The 20,128-nt window shown below is 41.4% G+C and overlaps 1 protein-coding gene across 1 annotated transcript; it reads left to right on the plus strand.

Annotated features, from left to right (window-relative positions):
- The first annotated feature begins 1,242 nt into the window (after positions 1-1,242).
- Positions 1,243-18,135, plus strand: LOC115595540 (serine/threonine-protein kinase 38-like). Its single transcript, XM_030440155.1, has 14 exons — positions 1,243-1,642; positions 7,421-7,560; positions 8,202-8,253; positions 8,365-8,487; positions 8,614-8,697; positions 8,804-8,927; positions 9,911-10,065; positions 10,162-10,264; positions 10,379-10,440; positions 10,712-10,829; positions 11,030-11,153; positions 11,241-11,336; positions 12,964-13,055; positions 13,280-18,135. The coding sequence occupies exons 2-14, from the start codon at positions 7,433-7,435 to the stop codon at positions 13,402-13,404; spliced, it is 1,386 nt and encodes a 461-aa protein (XP_030296015.1). The 5' UTR covers positions 1,243-1,642; positions 7,421-7,432; the 3' UTR covers positions 13,405-18,135.
- The last annotated feature ends 1,993 nt before the right edge of the window (positions 18,136-20,128 follow it).

A 20,128-nucleotide genomic window follows, 5' to 3' on the forward strand; every position in this document is an offset into this window, starting at 1 on the left:
TGGTCATGTGGCGCAGTCTTGATTTCATTAAAAATGTGACTCAGTCTGTTTCAGACTTAACTTTGTGAGGCATCGGCTGAAGGCCAGAGAGTTTACAGCCCAAATCTAAATTTAGGTGATGTGTCACAGCTCAGTGGGCCCCATTGATGTGAGAAATATAAAAACAGCCTTGTCTGCTGGACACCACACCCAGACGTGTTAGCAGGGTACACCCACCTCTGTGTATGTTGACATCATGGCTGTAACAGTAAAAGCTCTCAGCCCGTCCAAATAAGGAGTTTTGTGGCGGAGAATCTTCACTGACCAGCCGGAGCGGCTCTCTGCTGGGTTTTGGTCAACAAAAGTTTGTTGCTGGTGTAATCAGTTTTACTACCTGCGTTTTTCTGTAGTTATTAGGGTGATTACAGCACACACCTGCTCTTTGTCCTATGGACCTATAACATCTAGACACAAGCGGACAAGGAAATGAAAAATTCCAGATAGGGTGAATACATGGATATGTTACTTCTTGGGATGACAGGAGGAAAAGTTAATTTCCTCTGGAATCTCTACATTGTTATGTTGAAATGTGAAAACACATTCTGCAGCGTTTATTTCAGCCGATGACCACATTTGACTTATTTTTGGCCAGACAAGCTGCAATCACTGGCACGCGAATATGATCTTATTTTTATCCCATTATACTCTGTGGCGTTTTAACTCCTATATTGTCAACAGGAAAAAGTAGCTCTGATTACAGTGTTGCTGTTTTATTGGTATAGTAGTGATATTTCAATATAAATCATTCATATGTATTTTTTTTGGCAACTATAGCAATTAAAAACCTGCAATTAGTAGTTTTGAGCACAATGTGACCTTTTACTGACCTTACACCTTGTAGTTTATATGGAAATTGTGCTATTTATGTGTGCATTAACTATTTATTTTACAGGGTTGCTTGTGAAATATAATTCTAAAGAAATCACAACAGTAGTAGTTAGTTTTAGTGAGCGTTTTCTTTCAGCATAACCACTAAAATTATGTAACAAAGCTTATAAATACTGTAGCTGCAGTATATTCTGTCATAGCTACAAATGCTTGCTAGCCAGATGAACCTGCGTCCTGGAACACTACCCATGCTGGGAGGGTTAAGATCTTCCCATTGGCTGATGCACATGTCATTTCAATGCACATTCCACAAATGATTGGCTAGTGGAAACCACAGGCTCCATTCCTCATCGGTGACTGGTTCTTGCTCACGTCACTCAAGTGCTGCGCCGTTGCGTGGCTGGAGCGTATGATGAGCCCGACGGTCCCAGGAAGCATCGCTGCTTGTTTAATATTTTATGGCAATAAAGACGGAGGGAGCGCGGAATTTTGAGGTCAAGGGGTAAAAATGAGGACCGTAAAATATTTTCTGATTATTTCAGGTTAGCTCGCTGCCACCGTTAGAGGACTTTTGTATGATTTCGCGTTGATATCGGCGATGTTTACTGTGCAGCCTGATAAGTTCCTCTAAAGGGTGTCCAATAACTGGAGCCTCAAGCCTTCAACTGCCTAAATATTAGGCAGGGAGATACGAAAAAAATACACATTATATTTCTTTTTACTAGGTTGTGTGGTGGCGGCAAGCCAATAATTGACTCTGGAGCAGGACACGGAGGTAGGTGAAAAATATTTCCCTCACTGCTTTTTATTTTTATGCTGTCGGGTTTTATATTTGTAGCTGTCATGGAACCTGCCAGACAGAGACGCTAAGGGAATAACGTTATAGCGGACACATAGCTAGCTAATGCGACACAGCGTCAAACCGACCTGATATACCTATTTGCTGATATTATTAAAACTTAATTATACCTCGATATATTAATATTATCAGCGGTCATGTGCCAGGCAGCCGTGACAGCAAGGTGTCCGATAGTAGAGGTTTGACAGGCTGACAGAAAAAGTTTCAATTTAACGTTATGTGAGTTGTGAAACATTAGCTACAAATGACACTAACATGAATGTAGCTTGTTTAATGCTGCGTTCAGGTGCACACCATATCTGCAGGTGAGTGTCTGTAATACACAACACTGAATTGAAAGCACATGTAAAGCACTTGCTTTGATATTGGCCATAAAAATAGGTCATTTATTTTGTCTACTTTTAATGTGAAATGCTTTGACAAAACACAACTGCAGCTGTATTTTAAATCCATTTAAAATATTGTCTTTTTCGGCATTTCTTGCAATATTAAACAATATTCCGAAGTATGTATTACTGGAAAAACACACACTGTGACTCTGGTGAATAACGATGAAGAATATGTTGGCATGTGACATATTAAGTTATACCACATAATGTTAGGGGTAACATTAAATACTTGAAACACACCACATCTTTATCTGAGTGTTACAATGACTTTTCCATTCAAAAATGGCCATTATTTCATATGCTTTATGTGTGTGTGTGTGTGTGTGTGTGTGTGTGTGTGTGTGTGTGTGAGAGAGAGAGAGAGTGAGTGAGAGAAAGAGAGAGAGAGCGCTCACATTTGTTTGAGCTCCATTCCTCTCTCAGGCGTCATGACTGAGCTCTTTCATTCAGGATGGCAAGGGTTTCCTGTGCAGTCACTTACTGTACTTAAAGGGTGGAGTGTGTCTCTGTGTGTTTGAGTGCGTGTCTGTGTGTTTGAGTGTTTGAGTCTGTGTGTGTGTGTGTGTGTGTGTGTGTGTGTGTGTATGTGTCTACATACATACATACATACACATAAACTCAGTAGTTTTACACCAAACTGAGAAATCCAACATCTGGGAGAAAAGTCACATTCTGAATCCACTGCTTGGTTTACACGTTGAAATGAAAAAATCTATACTTTCCGTACTTTTGACCAAATTCCTTTCACCTCTGAGATTACAAGCGCTAAAAGAAAGCAGAAATGCAGGAAAATAAAACCAAAAATATCCACATGGCTATGTAACACTACATATATGTAGGAAATGGCTGTATATATTTTTCTGTCATTTGGCAGGTTCAGTGAGATAAGGAATGACATCTGAGTTTAGAAACAGATTTGTATTGCTTGTGACCAAATATTTAACTTTATTTGTAGATTACAGGTTTTGTCAGCCAGATTTTTGCCCCTGTTTTTGGCTACAGGCTTTAGTCTCCAAACCGTGAGCTTGCTCTTATAAAGCCTTCCTTGTAAGTGGCTGAGTAATCATGTAGCCCTGTTTGTTTAGCCAGGGGGTGGATCTGGTTAACTTCAGGCCAAACAGAATCCCTCCAGACTTGAGCAAAATGCCCGGCTGGCTCAGCTGTGAGCTAACAGTCTGACACTTTAATGATGCTTAATTTTCCACCTTGGTGAGGAAACAAGCAAAGAACCCATCCAGGCCCATGGCTCAAGTGTGCTCATTATTTCCAATGCACAAGTTCAGCTGCTCACAACAAACTGTCAGACCTGGGGAATAGAAGAAAAAGAAGAAAGTAATAATATTATTATGATATTGTAAGGCTTGTTTGAATAGCTTGAAAAAAGGTTGTCTAAATTGCAATTTTGAAAGATTTGCACAGATTACTGAAAACATTCTGTGATTAAACATCATTAAAGAGGAGATAAACAATAGTTTAATATTAACAATGAATGACTGCATGCATATGAAAGAAGTGCTTCTAGTGACCAAACCACAGAGAGTTACCAGCTGATTATGTGGCTCCACACAGCTCTGCACTGCTTAATTTTTTGGGCCACAACTTTAGTGTTTTGGTTCACTCTCTCTGCTTTTATAGTATTGTTTTTGGCAACAAACAGGCATTTATTTTCAGTGAAAAGGCTCTCTCAAATCCCACAAAAAAGCTACTTAATGACAAACAGGCAAAGTTAGCAGCTAGCCAGCGTAACATAGTGACACATTTAGCAGCTGAGGAGCCAGATATTTTCCTGTTAGGAGATGGTGGAGACCAAATGCAGAGCTACAAGGAGAGGGAACATTGGACATAAAGGCAATGCTAAAGAAATGGCAAGCATTTTCAGTATTTGCTTTAGGCAAAATTGAATTAAAATACAAATGTTACATCCTGATAATTAGGTTCTGGTGAAATGTCTTTATAGCACTGCTATATATGATTAAACGATAACAACCCCTCGCCCCTTTTCAGCACAATGATATGATGTGTGTTGGAGTTACGGACGATAGCGCCAAAATAATTTCCCATCTATCTCAATCAGTCGGCATCCAAACATCATTTGGTGTAAAATTGTGCAAGAAAAATAAGCACCTTGCACAATTTTCACAAGTGCCTATCTACCTCATTTTCTTGTGTTGTCTGTGTTGCTCAGGCGTAGTATTCCAGAGTGACAGAGTAAAGGGAAGTGGGAGAAAACAGCTTAATTATGTGACGTGTCGGCCTGTTGTGGTGCTCACAATATGTAAGCTGGCCTTGTAGAGTCACAGAGCTGATGCACATCTTCTCAGAAATGGAACGTCACATAGGGAAAATGTGGGCTACGTGAGACCACAAGTGCTGTGATTAGTCTGCCCGTCCTTTGTGCTCAAAATTATAATTTGATTGGCGATCATCAAGTTGAGCTTCCTAGAAGTGTTGTGCTCAGGTAACCCTGTGAGGACCTCGGTAACCCTGCTCTCCATCCAATAGAAACTTCCAAAACCAAGCAGTTTTAAGCAGTGATTCAGGGATTTTTCTCAGAAGTCAGGAAGTGTGTTGTTGTTGTTGTGGGATTGTTGGGGGCGGGACGGAAATGGGACCAGTGACTAGACGAAACATGGCTCCTATCTCGGGACTGCAGGGCTGTTTAATCTCAGTGAGAGCTAATCACGTCCATCCATAGCATTCTGATGAAGTCCTGCAGAAATATTTTGATGATGTACACGTCAATCCTCTTCCTCCTTCTCTCTCTTGCACAATACAGAGTGTTCAAGTTCTGCTCATGTTAATTATATTCTATTAATTCAAGAAGAGGATTAAACTTCTCCTCTTGGTGCTTACTTACTTTTCCTTTCACGTTTGGTTTTGATTCAAACATCCTCCATCGCACTAGTATGTGTGTGTGTTTTCACTTCTGTGCAAGGGCTACACACCGAATCCAAGAGGTCAATATGTGGCCTTGTAGAGTAAATAGTTCCCAAATTGCCTGGGAGAGGACAATCATTTCATAAAAGAGCCCAGGGATTAGTACAATAATGTTGCTATGTGATGTGTTCTTGCAAATGATTGATGGGCCTCCTCGGGCCACAAACTCATTTCCAGGATTGTTATCCTTCAGTTTGGAATATGTCTTCGTCGCTTCGATATTATCTGAGATGGTATGAAAAATGCAAAGGAATGCCTACAGAGAAAGATCAGTGGCGATTTCACTGATGAGTTCCTGGAATGAAACCCTGCATACCATGAGGCTTCCAGCACATGACTCCCCGTCCCTGTTATAGGGTCGTGGGAATGTATTTATACCAGGGATCTGATTTAGGTACCTGCTGTGGTCAAGGGGATCTACTCCAGAGCTGCACTCACTGAAATGCAAAAATGGATAGCACTTGTTTACCTTGCTCATCGAAGGGATATATAAAGCAGAGTTTATTATGCTTTGAATTTGAAACTTTAGACTTCATTAAAAGGCAACACGTAACTCAGGGCAGACACGCAGATGGTGAAGGGGTAAACTTATCAGCCACCACGTTCGAACCATGGCTTCCTGGATTGGTGGGTTCTTGTCATTATTGTGTTGCTGATTCCTCCTGCAGCAGCTGTTGATACCAAACCTGAAGATTACAGGATAAAGGACGGGTCCGACTAGAAAGTGGCTCAGCAATGTTTATCAGCGGATCCACCTGAAATAGGCAGCGCTACTGTTAGGAGGTTTGTGATTTTAGGGACCACTCACAGGGCTAGTGAACAACAGTAGCTTTTAAGCTAATGGTTTACATTTGAGCAACCTTTTTATATCTCCTCGCTGATTTTTACCCCCTCCCTTACACATTTGTTAATCTATTATTTAACAGTTCATACAGTAAAGAAGGAGAAAGGAAAAGGCTCTCAAAGGTAGCTGGGTTGCTAAAATAGTATATCAGTTGCACAAGAGTCAGGATCTTAGTGTCGAAATTAAGAACAACTTGTGATGGAAACAAGTACAGATAATTCAGGTACTGTTCTGAAGTCCAACATGAGGTACTTCACTTGAATATTTTCTTTGTCAGCTACTTTATACTCTCTCTGCTAATCAGATAGTGTTGTGGGCGGGATATTGTGTGAGAGGATGCTGCACAATAACCACTTTATTAGCGCATTTTTAAACTAGTTTATTTTTTTGGCAGACTGACAGAAAAATCACTGACACCAATAACTGGAAAAATGCTAAATGATATTAATACCAGGCTGACAGTTGGTCCATACCTACAGAAAACTCCTGAGTGTAGTGAATTGAACGTGGCTGTGTTTCATTGTTAATGAATTCAACTTTTCACTTGTAGAGGAGTGAATATTCTTTGTCTTTAAGGTTTGATTAAATTATTATTCACCTGTCAATGATCTGAATGCACAGTGTCTCTCAATACTTCGCGATGTTTTTCTCATTGTCAGTTTTCTATATTACTGCACACGGCTACTTTTTCGCTAAATAAAACAACCAGTCATATAAACCTATTCATTTGGAAAGTCCTTTTCAAAGATCAAACTACTACCGTTTACTCTGAAAAAAAAAAAAAAAGTTCAATACCAGTATGTGTGATGGACTTCAGAATATAAACATGACAAAAACAAAACATTAATGCATCTGAGGTGCATTACAAATGGACTGTAATCTACGAACATTTTTGACATAGAGGCTCTAAGACCTGAATTTGGCAAACATCACAAACGTGACTCTGCTGCACGCACCTATCCCAGAGTGGAAACTAAAGTGGACAGCGCCTCATCAATCCATGACTGTTTAGCTGGGCTCGCTGTATCCTTTATGGCTGCGGACGTTAGCTTCAGGTAGTTTTAGTTGTGAGGCAGATTTTAAACCCAACGTACGTCTTGTCAAGCTCGTGCTTCCCAGCGAGTTCATAAAATCTGAAATGTGGCCAGCTGTCCTTATGTTTGCCCACAATTAAATGCGAGTGAGCAACGTTGCCATGTAGCTTGACAACTTTATTGTCCAGCTGACATTAGTAGGCTTTAATTTTGTGCAGGCTCCAGATTATATTCTGTCACTGCATCAATGCAGAATCATTGCAGTGCACTCAGAATTGAGACATTTTCACGCCTCTGTTTATTTGTAATAGGGAGAACGTTACACAAGTTCACTCCCAGTCCTCTTAGTGAATCTCCTCGCTGGCAGGTTAAAATGAAACTGTAGAAGTAGAGAATATTGCCGGTAGAATTCATCAATAGTCATTTAAGACACCACAGTACAATGGACTGGACTGATGTGCACATTTGTTTTTCTTATGTTCTCTCACAGGATAGTGTGGCCATGACGGGAGGGACTGCAGCTGCCCTTCCCATGAGCAACCACACCCGAGAGAGGGTGACCGTGGCCAAGCTGACACTGGAAAACTTCTACAGCACTCTGCTCACCCAGCACGAGGAGCGTGAAATGAGGTAAAACTTGCGCAGTGGTTTTGTAAACCACATTACCAGCTGAAATGACACCTCCACCCTTTTCTCCTTTGTTCGTCGTTATCAGTGATATTTCGGGCCATGTGGTATGTGTCTATTCAGCAACAGCTACAATAAACAAATGATTTTACTTTACATTTTCCTTCCTGGAGATAGTCATTTTTGATAGTTACCTCGGGCAGCACAAGTCCCTCAGCACCTTCACCGCAGAGCAGCCAGTTCCCCTCTGCATGTAAATGTAGCTGTTGTTTAAAGCATCAGGTGTCACTCCACCCGCCGCTGCGAAAAGGAAACAAGGCGGAGGTGTTTCATCTCAGGTGTGAGCACAACAAAGGCTGTGTCATGAACAGTCTCTTGCGTTCTCACGTTACCACACGTTAGATCTTATCTCTGCTCCAGGTAACATGGTAAAAGACAGCTTACTCACTCACTGCTTACACCTCTGCGTACACTTATCTGAGATTCATTTATAGGACCTGCGTCATTGTAGAACCATCTTGTGTGTTTCCACTCCAAAATGTCTCATTTTATATCGTACAGTAACTAGTAATCATTGTTTGCTCTGATTGAAATGCCTTTTTAGACAGTCGTATTACATGTTGTTGTTTTTTTTTTATTGATAGGCAGAAGAAGCTGGAGAAGGCCATGGATGATGAGGGTTTACCAGATGAGGAGGTGCTGAACCCATTGTCTTCTCCTTGCAGAAAATGGCATTGTTTTCTTTTTTATCTCTCCCTTGTACATTCTTCAGATGACTCACTGTTTATGTCTGCTCATGTTTTGCAGAAAGTAATGCGCCGCTCGCAGCACGCCCGTAAGGAGACTGAGTTTTTGCGACTGAAGAGGACGCGGCTTGGCTTGGATGACTTTGAGTCTCTTAAAGTTATTGGACGAGGTGCTTTCGGAGAGGTACGGTATAAGAAAAAGTGTACAAGATAGAACCCTTCTAAAGTCTAATAGAAAATATGATAGCTAGATATATTGCTGTTGCTGTTCATTGACACTCCGGTGAAATGTAACGGCTGTCTCCTTCAGGTGCGTTTGGTGCAGAAAAAAGACACAGGACACATTTACGCCATGAAGATTTTGAGAAAAGCCGACATGCTGGAGAAAGAACAGGTAAAGTATTTTGTCAGCACCAGTGTTTTCCAGGCTTACTGTGAAAGCTGCTGCAGCCATGCTCTTGTGTTGAGAGTGCCTTAGGTTATCTACCGTCTCCCTGCAGGTTGCTCATATCCGGGCAGAGAGGGACATTCTGGTGGAGGCGGACGGTGCCTGGGTGGTCAAGATGTTCTACAGCTTCCAGGACAAGAGGAACCTTTACCTCATCATGGAGTTCCTGCCTGGAGGTTTGCACTCATAACTTCAGTTTGAGGCTGTTTACACATGATATCAACAACAACCCTCTCGGGTGATCTACTCACAGGTGGACAGCTCTAAGTATGTCACTTCACACCAGGGAGTCTGGGGACTTTCTCCATAGGGAACACATTAAATAGCCTGTATTGTTTACTGTCACCAGTATTTATTTTTTTTTATTATGTTATCTGCAATAAAATGTTTTTACTGTCATAACTTTATTGTAAATGGTGAAATTAGTTGGGACAGTGTTCAAACGGCTGCTAAATGTTGGCAAGTAAGACACGCTTTGGGCACTGAAGCGGGCAGGCTGGTGCAGTGATGCTGCGACAAAATGGAGAAAGACAACTTCATGTTGTGCTTTTGATGATGAATTTACAAGAACGCGCGAATAATTTAGAATTTGCTGTAGCTGTTTCGCTTCTCTTCTTTCAACAACTCTCAAAATTGCACTTTTTGTTTAAAGGGATTCTGGGGATATTGTAGTTACAAGCTAAATGTGTAGGTAGGTTGCAGCAGAGAGTGTTTTCACAATGTCTGCTGATGACAATGGCAGGTTAAGAGAGCACAAGCAAATTTTTTAAATTTACATTGCAGTGAACCGCATGGAAACCAGCCTGTGTGTAATCCATTGTTTGACGGAAGACATGAGTAGGCAGTCCTTCAGAGTGGCCCAGAGACACATTGGCATAAAGATGATGAGAATAATGTGGCTGCCTAGACCGGCTCTGAATGGTGGTTTTAGTGATCAGATCTCAGTGCATCCTCAATGTGTCTCTGGTGCACTCACACTGTACTTAACATTTGAGTTCACCTGTTGTCAGCACGTTCACTCGTCCATGTGAAACGTGACATTTTTTGTTGCTGATACTGAGTTTTTAAAACTGAAACTTCATTGAACCGTTCTTCTGTGGCATAAACCAGTACAAAAATGTTGTGTGCTATCAGTTCTAACTTCTGACTTTGTTGCCAGGCGACATGATGACCCTGCTGATGAAGAAGGACACTCTGTCCGAAGAGGCCACGCAGTTCTACATCGCAGAGACGGTCCTGGCCATCGACTCCATCCACCAGCTGGGCTTCATCCACAGAGACATCAAACCCGACAACTTGCTGCTGGACTCCAGGGTGAGGCAGATGCACGGAAATATCTCGACTGTCTCTAAATCCTACAGTGTGCCGTGTTAGTGCATGATTGCTTATCAAATGTTTATGTGCTCACAGGGACATGTGAAACTGTCAGATTTTGGCCTGTGCACAGGACTGAAGAAGGCTCATCGCACGGAATTTTACAGGAACCTGACGCACAATCCGCCCAGTGATTTCTGTGAGTTAAAAATCTAATTTACAGAGAGACACTGGTCTGATCTTTTTTGCAAAAACACACACTGAAACTATTTACAGAGAGTAATCGCTTGCTTTTCTTTCCGGCATCTTGCAGCTTTTCAAAATATGAACTCCAAGAGGAAAGCAGAAACCTGGAAGAAGAACCGGCGGCAGCTGGTAAGGCTTGGCATTTTACTGAACGTGCGCAAGAATCCAAAGAGCAAGAAGGAAACAGTGTTGATACTGACTGCATCATGCGGGGAAAAGAAAAGAAAAAGTAGCTTCCTTGTTTGTGTAAAGATTAACAGCCTCTAAATCCCCAAGATAACTTCACTTGAATTATTAACATGGATGGAGTGTGTCGGCGGCTTCAGTTTTATTGGTTGAGTTGTTTTTCATATACTCTTATCTATAACTCTCACTTTCTATCTCTCTGTGTGACTCTCAGGCGTATTCTACTGTGGGAACGCCAGACTACATCGCCCCTGAGGTCTTCATGCAGACGGGATACAACAAGCTGTGTGACTGGTGGTCTCTGGGCGTCATCATGTATGAAATGCTCATCGGTAAGACACACAAGATATACATCTGGAAAATGGATTTGGCAGATATTTGGCGTCATTGTCAAAACACTTTATACACAAATGTAACCTTTGGCAGATCATTTGTGCTGTATATTCTTATTGTTATAAATGTTACTTTGCAGATTAGTACATGCTGCAGCTCCCACTTAGTCCGTCATGAAATGCTTGTTGGCTGTGTTCAGGTTATCCACCTTTCTGCTCTGAGACGCCGCAGGAGACGTACAGGAAGGTGATGAACTGGAAGGAAACTCTCGTCTTCCCTCCTGAGGTCCCCATTTCAGAGAGGGCCAAAGACTTAATATTAAAGTATGTGAAGATTCATTTTTATTTCCTATTTTGCTGTCGTAACCTGCATGGACAGATGCGTTATCAGTGTGTTGCTGCATATTTCAGGTATTGCAACGATGCCGAGAACAGGATCGGAGCTGTGAGTGTGGAGGAGATCAAGAGTCATCAGTTCTTTGAGTCAGTGGACTGGGAGCACATCAGGTACATGAAGCATAAAGCCACACTCAGGCAGACACCACGTTACAGAAATGTGGTGGCAATTTTAACGTGTTGGTCTCGTGTATGATGAGCACCCGAGTCACTTATATTGGAAGTCAAGGTGACAGTCTAAATAGGTCAATAACAAAAACTAATGTTACCGAAATGCTGTTGGATCGAAGTCAAAGCTACAGCAGCACACGAGAATTAAGCCTGTAATTCATTTCTTAAGTATCATCACCTACACTCAGACAATTTCAAATCCATTTAATGAACCATTAAACATTGTGAATTAGCTGATTTTACACAGGGATTTATCTTATGTCATACCACTGTGACTGCCAAATGCAGTGTGCCAAAAATATGTCTTACTGCTCACGTTTTGCAGTACGCAAGCCAGCATGCTTGTCTGGCTTTACTGACCCACAGTCTTCAGACAGATGACAGCTCGTTGAAGCCGCATTCGAAATCACCACTTTTTTTTTTTTTTTTTTGTGTATTCACTTCAAATTTCATGCGAAGCCCTAAGGGGCTGAACACACTGCCAGCGATAGTAGCCAGGCAAGGCTGCAGATGCACATCATCTAGACATTTGTAGTCTCGCCTATTTTATCAGCAACATGTGCGTGGCTCTCTGCAAAACTAGACCTGACCATGACCTGTAGTCAAATCAACATCAAACCAGTGTTTTACTACAGTTTTAATGTCTGTATCTGTAGAACATGGCGCAAACATGAAGAAATACACACAACAGGTGAAGAGCAGTTTTTTTTCCTGTGCACTCTTTTCCGTTCTTTCCCTCCCTCCCTTCCCTTTTTTCTCCCTCCTGCTGCTCACTCTTTTAAAGGGGGTAAAGGAGAATCCCGTCATTATATTTATTGATAATTATCAAAGACAAACTATGTTTAAAAAGATGCATCAGCAGTGCTGTGTGAGCTGCAGCAATGCAGCCGTCTCACACTCACCGCGCAGGATGTGTGTTCCACCCACGAACCCGACCGAACTTAAACCCGAAATATTTGGGGCTTTTGCCGGAAGAAAGAAAAAAAAGAAGAAAAAAATTAAAATGTCATTTTATTGCAGATAAACGGACATTTTTTGCAATTATCCTTCAAATATGGTTAGCACACGGGGCGCCGTTTAGCTCAGTTGGTAGGGCGGGCATCCCATGTGCAGAGGTGCTGTCCTCGCTGCAGTGGCCCCGGAGTCCCGGCCTGGGACCCTTTGCTGCGTGTCACTCCCCCTCTCTCTCATCCTGTTTCCTATCTATCGCTAGCTGTTCTATCAATAAAAGCTGATAAAAGACCCCAAAAATATTTTAAAAAAAATAATAAAATAAAATATGTGTGACAAAGGTAGGTAACAGAGGTGGATATTTTACAGTTTAACAATAAACTTTGTTGTCTAAAATGACATCAGAGGACAGTTCCCTTTACCAGGAATTTGATAATTATAAGTCAGCATCTTTTTTCTGCACAATGTTCTGGAAAACAATGAAAAAAACAAACATATCAGCGCAAATCGGACAACATATATCCTTATTTGGATAAACCTGTGAGAGTACAGTAATATCGGCAAATATATATATTGGTTGGGCTCCTTCTCTGATCCTTCTCTGTTGCCTCCACAGGGAGCGGCCAGCAGCCATCTCCATTGAAATCAAGAGCATCGACGACACCTCAAACTTTGACGACTTCCCTGAATCAGACATCCTTCAGCCAGGTATGTTCATGAAGTATTCTGAGTGTCAGATTCAGACAGAGCGTGACAACATTTGAGACGTGACCAGTAATTGGATTCTCAACAACAGGGAACTCATCAAAAGCTGGTTTCTCTCTTAATATAATCATAGCTTTAAGGGGGATTCTTATTTATATAGTATGAACTGTAGCACCCTCAAGTGGCACTTTGAATAACACCTCATTTTGTTTTGTGTCTGTAAACAGCCAGTGCAACAGAGCCGGACTTCAAATCGAAGGACTGGGTGTTCCTCAACTACACGTACAAACGCTTCGAGGGCCTGACTCAACGAGGCACCATCCCCACATACATGAAGGCAGGGAAGGCCTGACACGCTGCATCGTGGAGACAAAACAGACATTTACGGACACAGGGTCGGGCCGTGGAGCCCCGCTGGTGCTGAAGGCCGCGCCGTCGGCCTCTCAGTCTAAATTTAACCCTCATCACAAGTTATTTAGGTCTGCTCAGCCGCCGCAAGAACCGTCAAGAGCTCGGAAATTAAGGAGCGTTACCGCATTACCTCGGTTGTTTATATCGTATACCTGTGCCGTCTTTAGCCATAGCTCTCAGGCCAGCGCACTAACTAGGACACTAAATCAGCATATCTGCATGTTCAGACGGCACATTGCTTCTGGAGAGGATTTTTTTTACTGCCTAAACCGTGCGAATGAGGTGGGAAAACAAATCACTGCTTCGACATCCCCTCAGCGATAGTTTCAACACTGGTGGCTAAATTATCTCTGACGCAAATAGAATTTTGAATGCTGAAGAAAGCTCTATAGACCTATAGTCAGACTCTGAAAGAATAGTGAGTAAGGACAGTTACCCCTCACTTGTTCTCACCCCCCTGTCTTGTCCTCCCTGTTCCAGCAGGATTACGAGGGTTATAGCTCACTTTCTGGATTATATTTAAGAATTATATCGATTAAGAAAGAAGGCATTTAAAAGTGTGAGAATTCTTCTCTTTCCATTTGTTTTTAGCTGGCAGAAGCATCTTGTTTTAGCTGTCTATCTGTTGGCTTACATGAAAGTGGAGCCTGTTGCAACCTCAGCCATTGCTATTCTTTAGGTCAGAAGAGAAAACCACTGGAGATTCGCGGTGGTCCAAGTTCTTTGAAGCAAAAATGGTAGTCAGTGCAAATGGAAACTCTGTTAGCATCAACATTTTCTGAGGCAATGGAAGGAATGCTTATTTGACTGTATTCTAATGCCTGGACTAGGCTTGTCGACACATTTTTAACCACGCTAGCTGCATAGCTCTGGGGATGGCCATGCTAGTCCACCACGTTGGTCCAGCATGACATACCATAAAACCTATTGGATGGATTGCCATGATGTATTGTCATCTACTGCAACCATCTGTTCAAAATTATAGTTTGTTCAACACTTTGGTCAATGACCAAATAACCTTGAAATCTCCCGACTTTCTCATCAGCCTCAGAGGTGTTTTGTGTTTAGCTTGCAGACATGCCAAACTAAGAGAGTGACAAAACATGAGTGGTACAGCAGCATGGGAAACATAAACATGTCTGTGGTTGTTAGTATGCTGATGTTCGCATTTGGCTCAAAGCACATCTGTTTAGCTACAGCCTCACGGAGCTGGTAGCATGAATGTAAAAAAAAAATGGGACAATACATTTATATCATTATAATTGAGTTTTTCAACCAGATTGCCAGAATACAGTTTCGCATTATGTTCCTGAAAACCATGGATATGTTACATATGACAGCCATGTCATAAGCACATAATGTTAACGTGATATGACACGTTTGCAGAACTGTACTGCCAACATTTTCATTCAGGTGACTGGTCGGTAAATCTTCCAAGTTTTTATCATAATGGTTGTTTTCTGAATTGAACATGTCTAGTTGTTTTCAGAATAGATAGATCTGAAACAAAAGGGCAGAGCCTCGAATCATGCTGGAGCCCCTCCTCGAAAACCCTTTTGTGTGACTCACACTGCGACTTTGTGTCAGCTCTGTGTGGCGACTCTTCCTGTGGCACCGCCTCAGCGCTGTTGCTTTTCTCGCAGAGGAGCGACTTGTTGCCAGGAAACATCTGAATGAGGTTTACCCCGTGCTTGACATCCGTTACTGTGGAGTGTTGCCCGTTCACTTGTGCCAAACAAAGTGCTGTGAGTGTGTCACTTCCCTTAAGAGCCTGTTGTTTTGTTCAGATCAGTGTGACAGTAATTGATATTTCCCCTGATTTTTAATCCGAAGGAGCCAGAAACAGTCAATAGGTTAATTCTTAGATGGACAAAAAAATTGCAAAGTGCCTTTTAAAAAAAGCTGATCAATATTTCGCTAGATATTTTAGCAATATTATCGGATATTAAACAGAATAATGACAGTGATAATTACTAGGAGAAATGATAATAAAGCTGTTCATAGGAGAAAAGAAGCAAGAGGACAAGCTAAATGTGAAAATGAAAACATTTGAATTTGTGGGGAAGTAACAACCCTGTACGTCTGCAGAGTGATAAAACAAGGATGAAACAAAGGCCGTATAGAAAAATTGCACGATAATAAAACAAGGGGCTCATAAAACCTTAACGTGTCGAGTCAAACACAATGAACAAAGGGTCTTTGTCAAGTAAAGATGAAAATACACTGGGGAAACTAAATGAGAATAGATTAACAGGTGGATACCTTAGCCACACGCATGCTTTTTGTTTTAGAGGGTCTGCAGTGTCTGGTAATTTTGAGTTAGGTATCCATTGGACGTATTTAATGTTTAAGGTTTTTTTGGCTAATAACCCCTTACAAAGCTAAAGCCGGGCCTGTCTTTCTCAACAAAACCACCCGTTCAACCTTCATGCCTGCTCTGAATCGTGACACAATGCTACAAGTAGTTACCAAAGAACTCTGATCATCACACGTCGTGATCTGAACGCATATTCTGATGTAGCCGACGCTTAACTGCACTTAACTCAAAACTACCTTTCCAAGAGAGCTTAGCTTGGTTATGGAATAATTTGCCATTTCTATTTCTGCACTCGTCAACGAGTGAATCTGCGGCAGAGACAGATGTCTCTCACTTAGGACATCTGTTATGTGTCAAAATGGCAGCAAGAGCTATAAAAGTACACACAGGGACAGGAAATATACTGAGGACTGGGACATATTTGAAAGTTGAGCTGTAGCCATCACAGGAATCCAATGTTAGACTGTTCGTGGTGCTATTTCTGGGAGATCGATAGAGGAAGTGGTCTTGCAGATTGATGAATTACAGAGATGTATTGTAATACACCGCACCTCCTGTTATATTTTATCTCTTTAACTGTAATTCATCTGTGTAGTTCTGTTTAAACTGGCAGAGAAAGACTGACAAAAAGAGATGCTCCCAAACGGCAAGCTGAGTAATATACTTCTGCATTATTCATTATTTTTCATGTTTTTTCAGTTGAGTAAATGACATTTTGGGCTAATATTTAATGTATTTATATTGGATGACTTTCATGTCATTTGGTTTTCCCTGGGAGTTAGAGCGGCTCTCCAGCGATTTAGCATTGCACTTGCGTAAACGTCGGGGACTCGAGAAATTTTTAAGAGAATGGTCAGAAGTGATGCAGCAGAGACGAAGAGATCGAGAATTTTAGTCCAGAAGATCAAGAAACAGTGAATCCTACACTTCCCATAATGCAACATGATAGCAGCTTTAATTCGAACCATCCCTATCTACTAAATGTCTTTCAAGCTCCCCCCCCCCCCGTAAATAACGCAGGCATTCTGTCGCTATCTGTTGTCCCTAAACCCAAGCCGAGATAAACCTAATGACATCACTATGACATCATCAGGGTAATTTCTTCTAGCTTTAAAGAGCCCCCCTCCAGAGCCACAGATGACCTCACCCAGCTATTTTCACAGGCTGAGTAGTTCTCCCAATACAAGTAAACTGATCTTAATGTGAAAAATAACGGAGTGCCCCTTTAATGCATCACGTCAGATATGCAAATCTGATTGGCCAGTATTCCCCCCCCAATGTTACAGTATGATTGTAACCGAAATACCAGTGTCATCAAAGCTAAAACCAGGATATACGACAGATGCATGATGGGGGATTTTGCTGATGGCTGCAGATTCCCGGTTGTGTCTAATCCCTGGAACACTCTGACACAGCCTGGAAAATGCCAAACTGCTGTATTCAGTCCTGTTCCTCAGCCAAACTGTTTTTTAAAACTGTTCCACGACAGACAGGTGTGCGAGTGTGTGTGTGTGTGTGAGTGTGTGACTGCGTGAGTGCGACTGTTGACAATGTAGCTACTCAGTGCTTTTTGTTGTGAGGTGATGTGTGACTTTGTTCGGTGTCAAATCTCATGTTCCGTGTCGTGATAGAGGAGATATCGCCCTTTCTGTTTTCTAGAGTAGATGCACAGGACGTGGAAAAAGGAGGGTAAATACTGTATTCTGGGATCCATACAATTCTATATATGTACGAGATGACTTGAAATCCATTACTGTGCCACTTTATCTAAAAGGAGCTGAATTATTCAGACGCCGTTTCTCCGTGAGAGTGGGAGGAGTTCAGGAAACGTTTCACTATTATCAAAAATTAAGCTCGACAATTCATTTCTAATGGACCAAACCAGCTTATTGACTCAACCCTGTGCTTAGTTTCACATAATATTTAGAGGTGTATCCTCCCAAACTGGGAGAGCAGGGAACAGGTATTAATTATTTTAAACATGCATATTACATGAAGATGAAAGCAGATCAAAAGTCTATTCACATCTAGAATCTAATTTTACACCTGAATGGTCGACTTCTCTGCCTTTGAAACCTAAAGGCCCTGTGACTGAGCTTATAAGATGTAATCCCCCCCCCCCCCCCCCCTCCTTGTTAAAGCAAGAATTCACATTTAAAAGGTTTAAACTCCCCACCGCCAGGACTATGTTGTGAGGTATTTCTGTGTTATGCTGTGTACATATCGTTGTAGACACTCGAAGGAAAACTGTCTGTGGATTGAAGGAAGAAATGCTCATTAATATATTCATTCACGTTGATGAGTTTTTATGTTGATAAAATGCTTAAAATAATAAAAATTAAACACTTAAAAGTCTTTTGTCATTGCTGTTGTTGTTGTTGAGCAGGTGGGTCTTAAATTAAGACCACAGATCCTGTAGACACATGGAGTGAGAAGGCCAGAAGGAAAGGCTTAAAGGATAATGACGGAATTTTCACAAATGAAACATCAGTTGGTTTGTGCCCAACCCCCATGCTGATGGAAAGTAGGGTGAAGTTTCGTAGTTGACCAAAAACACATCTTTTGGGTCCACAGGTCGTATGTAGGTGGCTCATGCTTTAACCAGTTAATTGTGATGCATTTAATTGCTGCAGTTAGCAGGATTTGCAATAAGTAGTTTGTAGCTCTTCCCTCTATTACTTGTGGCTTTACCCCTAATACAGCAATCAGTGGGTCTTGAAAAACCTCTGCAAGAACTTTATATTCCTCATCCCAAAATGGCCCTCAGTTTGGAGCATGCCCAAAATATGTGTAAATGATTACCGATGTGTGCTCCACAGCTTCTCCAACATGTGTTACTGTGTTGGACCCATTTTTGCAACTATGTGTGGTGTTCAAAAATATCTAGCGAAAACGTTCCAGTTGAATTCCCTCCATGTGTTTGAGCCGGTTACCAGATGTGCTTCAGTACAGATTACCTCCCAGACTTCCCTCGATATCTCTTGTTGCATCTCAGCCTCCCACCTCTCTTTAATTCGTACTGAATTATTTGGGTTCGAAAGTAGTAATTCCTGGTAAAATCTGGATATAACTTTTGCCTCATCGTTTCCCTGATTGTAAATGGATCAGAAGTTGCTCTCTAATCCTGTGGGATTTACAATTTTGGCCCAATCTTTCTGTGTTATTAGAAGGTGTCTCAGTTGTATATACCTGAAAAGGTCAGTTTTGGGGAGGAGGAATGTATTCCTTAATTTTTCAAATGGCTTCATAGTGCCCTATGGCATTTGATCTATTTTTATTAATTTATTATCAATTTTTTTTTTTTTTACATTTTGAATTCAGTTCAACAAGCTGCAGTTTTATAGAAGAATGCTGCAATGCTGTTCAGCTGTTGTAGCTCCAGAGATGTATTGGCACTGAGCTGAGCAGAAAATGACTACATTTAAATTTTTGGGTGAAGTCTTCCTTTAAAGGTAATTTAATGATCTTGCAGAGCATGTCAGTCTTATTATAAATGGTTGTTAGCATAGCATGATAATAGCATTCTGAATTAGAGAGTGCAACGTTTGGCATTACAAAGCAGTTACTGTGAATGTGAAATGTGTGTGGAGGGGAACGATCTTTATCTTGATCACATTTCTTGATGGTGTTGTCAGGAATTACACGGATGGAGCGAATACAACTGCGACTTCACAGTGTGATCCGAGGTGGTTTAATCAGACATGAGAGTTGTGTAATAGTGACTGTTTTGGTTTTTGGTTTTTCTCAACACATGCACTTATTATTTTAACAATATTACCCAGGTGAGGTGTACCTAAACATATTTGCTAATCACTTCAGAATATAAGGAAAAAGAAATGTGTGAGTTCACACACGACACTAGTATAAAGCATGGCGTAGCTTACTGCAGTTTCTATTGATTATACGTACAACTAACTGTGGTATCTCAGAATTGTAGCAGATACAAAGTGGAAAAAAACAAAGTGGTGTGATCAAACACAGTTACACACGACCATTTTACCTTGTGTGAATGTAGGTTCTAATGGAATTAATTACATTTACAGTAATACAGCATTATTCAATAAATTAAGTTTTCAATCTAGGAAAATGAATTTAACACAAACACCAGCAGCTCTTCTCCCTCCAACATGTGGCACAGCTTGCTGCTGTGATTCACTGGGGCCACTAGAGGGAGCTCTTGGATCATATTAGTGTATTTTCAGCTGAGCAGGTTTTTGTGAATGGACACCCTGGGTCACAGATAAACTGTTGACATGTGAAAACCTCCTTTTCCCTCTTTTTTTCTCCCTGAAAGTTGGTGGATAATTCAGAACAAATGCTTCGCTGTGGAAGGACACGGGGCTGTCTG

This window comes from Sparus aurata, chromosome 14 (assembly GCF_900880675.1).
Source record: "Sparus aurata chromosome 14, fSpaAur1.1, whole genome shotgun sequence".
NCBI lineage: Eukaryota > Metazoa > Chordata > Actinopteri > Spariformes > Sparidae > Sparus > Sparus aurata.

Bases quoted from the DNA above. Each gene is read 5' to 3' on its own strand.
- LOC115595540 (XM_030440155.1), top strand. From the start codon at position 7,433: ATGACGGGAGGGACTGCAGCTGCCCTTCCCATGAGCAACCACACCCGA. The intron at 8,928-9,910 runs GTTTGCACTCAT...CTTTGTTGCCAG, and splicing joins CATGGAGTTCCTGCCTGGAG to GCGACATGATGACCCTGCTG. The intron at 11,337-12,963 runs GTACATGAAGCA...TTGCCTCCACAG, and splicing joins GTGGACTGGGAGCACATCAG to GGAGCGGCCAGCAGCCATCT.